The sequence below is a fragment of the Bison bison genome, unplaced genomic scaffold, assembly GCF_000754665.1.
Source record: "Bison bison bison isolate TAMUID 2011002044 unplaced genomic scaffold, Bison_UMD1.0 scf7180017857941, whole genome shotgun sequence".
Lineage (NCBI taxonomy): Eukaryota > Metazoa > Chordata > Mammalia > Artiodactyla > Bovidae > Bison > Bison bison.
This window is the reverse complement of record NW_011488514.1, coordinates 14341-16985: the sequence shown is the minus strand read 5'-3', so window position 1 is coordinate 16985 and position 2645 is coordinate 14341. Positions and strand designations below refer to the sequence as shown.

At 61.9% G+C, this 2645-nt stretch overlaps 1 protein-coding gene across 1 annotated transcript in view; it reads left to right on the top strand.

Moving 5' to 3' along the window:
* Positions 1-2645, top strand: part of QSOX2 (quiescin Q6 sulfhydryl oxidase 2) — a 16380-nt gene that overhangs the window by 11362 nt on the left and 2373 nt on the right. Inside the window, 4 exon segments of the mRNA XM_010861684.1 lie at positions 361-1051; positions 1713-1810; positions 1869-1889; positions 1959-2047. Of these exon segments, the coding sequence (XP_010859986.1) occupies positions 361-1051; positions 1713-1810; positions 1869-1889; positions 1959-2047 (899 nt within the window).

The window sequence follows — 2645 nt, the reverse complement described above, 5'->3', positions numbered from 1 at the left end:
GATGTTGTGGGGTTGTTTTCTTCAGATGGGCTGCCCCCATCCCCAGGGCCTTTACGCAGGCACCGGGTCCCATTAGGGTCTGTTGACACATGGGCGAACGCCGTCTGTGCGGCTGGTAGATAAGAGGGTTTCCTCACACCGAGAGGCTCGGGCTGTTTGAATGAGGGCAGGCCTACACTGGCCCGCTGCCTGGAGACCCGCTGCCTGGAGCCCGGCCGCTGCTGACCCATCCGGGAAAGACTGGCCACAAAGACCGGGGCTGGAGTCACGCCTGGAGGCACTTCCTGAGGCCGTGTCCACACTCGGGCTTGCATCTAGCAAGGATTTCAAAGCAAAACAAACGAGATTTTGAATGAGTAGCCGCCCCGGCGCAGGCCCAGCCTTGGGGGCTGCTTGTAGGGCAGGAGGGATGGCACATGGGACATAGACCCTGGCCTCTGGGCTGGTCTTGGGGCTGGGGGTCCTGGTGGACGTGGCCGCTCCAGGCTTCTGGCTTGTTCCCTGGGGACCAGCACGGGCCTTGGAGCAGGTCCAACAGCTGGACACAGGCAGCCGCCTGCCCATGGGGTGTGCACGTTTGGTGCAGTGTCAAGAGGGTGAGCAGCAGCGTCTGGTGGCCATGGACACCTGGGAAGGAGCCAGTTTCTCCCTGGGGGCTGGCCTGCGGCCCGTGTCAGGCACTCACTCGTCCTGGCTCCCCTGACAGCTCTGCTGACCCTGAGGTGCTGGCCACTGTCGGGTGCCTTGGTCCCTCCACAGGTCTCGAGGACGACCCGCAGGCTGTGCTGCAGACCATCAGGAGGTATGTCCACGTCTTCTTCGGGTGTAAGGAATGCGGCGAGCATTTTGAGGAAATGGCTAAAGAATCAATAGATTCCGTGAAAACCCCGGACCAAGCTATTCTCTGGCTTTGGAAGAAGCATAACCTGGTCAACAGCCGCTTGGCAGGTGAGCAGAAGCCACTGGGTGGCCCAGCCTGCACGGGGCCTGGTGTGGGCGGCGGGGGCTGCCTGCCCGTGGGGCCACGGCCGGGCAGTCTGTGGGATCAGGTGTCAGTCTCCTAGTGACCTTGCCAGCGGCTGGCAGGCCACAGCCGTCCCCAGCTCCCATCCCCAGCTCCTGTCCCCAGCTCCTGTCCCCGGCTTCCCAGACGCTCTAGCACTGCAGGGCTCCCAGCTGTGTGGACGTGGACGTGCCCTTGCCCTGGGGAGCCCACTAGGCCCCCAGTAAACGCAATGGTGGGAGACTGGGAATACAGTTCATTGTCAACAAGGGATTTTAGTGTCATTAAAATCTGCCCTCAGATCTTAGACCAAACTCCTCAGAGTGGTTTTGTTTGAAGAAAAACTGGGGCGCACATATTTTCTCAGAGTTAAGTAACTCAAACTGTTCCTAAATCACTGGCAGATTAAAATTAGGCTTAAACGTAATCCGCCGAGAAATAAGTCTTAATAGAGATGAATAGAAAATGCCACTCAACTGTTGGTTTTTATTTAATCCACTGTATTATAAAAACATATTACAACTAAAGCACTAAAGAAAATTGGTTTTTCTGGATGTGGGGCTGAGGGGCTGCGGGTCCGGTCACGTGGGAGTCGTGCCTCGCCCACGGCTGTAGGTGGAGGCCCGTCCGCCATGGCCCTGGTTCTGACGGCTCCACGTCCAGGGCGTCAGGGCCCTCCTGCCCCGGCTGTCCCCCCCCCGCCTCACAGGGGCCTCGTGGTGACCCCGTTGTGGCAGCGCTCAGCCCTGGCGCAGTCGGCGAGGCCCCAGCCAAGCTGCCCTGAGCAGGCTCAGTGTGCCGTGTGCAGTGCTGTGTGAAGGCGGCCTGAGATGGGGTCGCTCCTGTGACTCCGTGTGTCCCCCAGCCCCTCCGTCCCGCCTCTGGGGTGAGGTCTGTGTGGTTCTGTGGAACACGCTCTAGCAGCCCCTCTCTGTCTCGGGGGGTGTGTTTCCAGACCCCAAAGGGGAGCGCCCGGGCCGTGAGGTCCTCATGGCCCTGTGGCTGCTGCCCAGCGCAGCCTGTCCTGAGCACCCCACTAACGAAGTGGCTCCTTGACGTGTGTGTCCAGAAGGACTGGGTGGCAAGGCGTGCCCGGTCAGGTCAGGGAATCCTGGGAGTCCATGGGGCCATACTTGCTGCCCCCTGGGCCTGTGGGAGCCCCGGGGTCCAGGGCCGTCACTGCATTGCGAGTGAAAGGGAACCGGAGGCTCATAAGTGCAGCTGTGCGTGCGGGGCCGCCCGGCTCTGCCTCCAGGTCTCGCCCCCAAACAACGGCTGACGGCCCAGGCCGTGCTCTGCCCGCGTGTGTGCTGAACAAGGGAGCGAGTGAGCCAGAGGGAAGGTGTAGGAGAGGGTCCTCTTGGAGGTCTTTGTACCCATGGGGCACCTTAGGGAAGGGAGGACCGCACCTCGGCACGGGCCAAGGTCAAGGGCACTGAGCCGGGCACTCGCCCAGCCCCTTCTGGGTGTTTGGGGCAGGGTCTGGCTAGGGGAGTGGCAGTGCCCACGTGAGGACACTTCCTGTGCTGCAAGTGCTTCAGGGAAGTGGGCGCCTGTGCAGGGTAGGGTGGGAGGGACAGGGTGGTGGGCGAAGGGGGGAGGCGGGCAAGGCCCCAGGGTGCGGGACAGGCGGCCGGAAGAT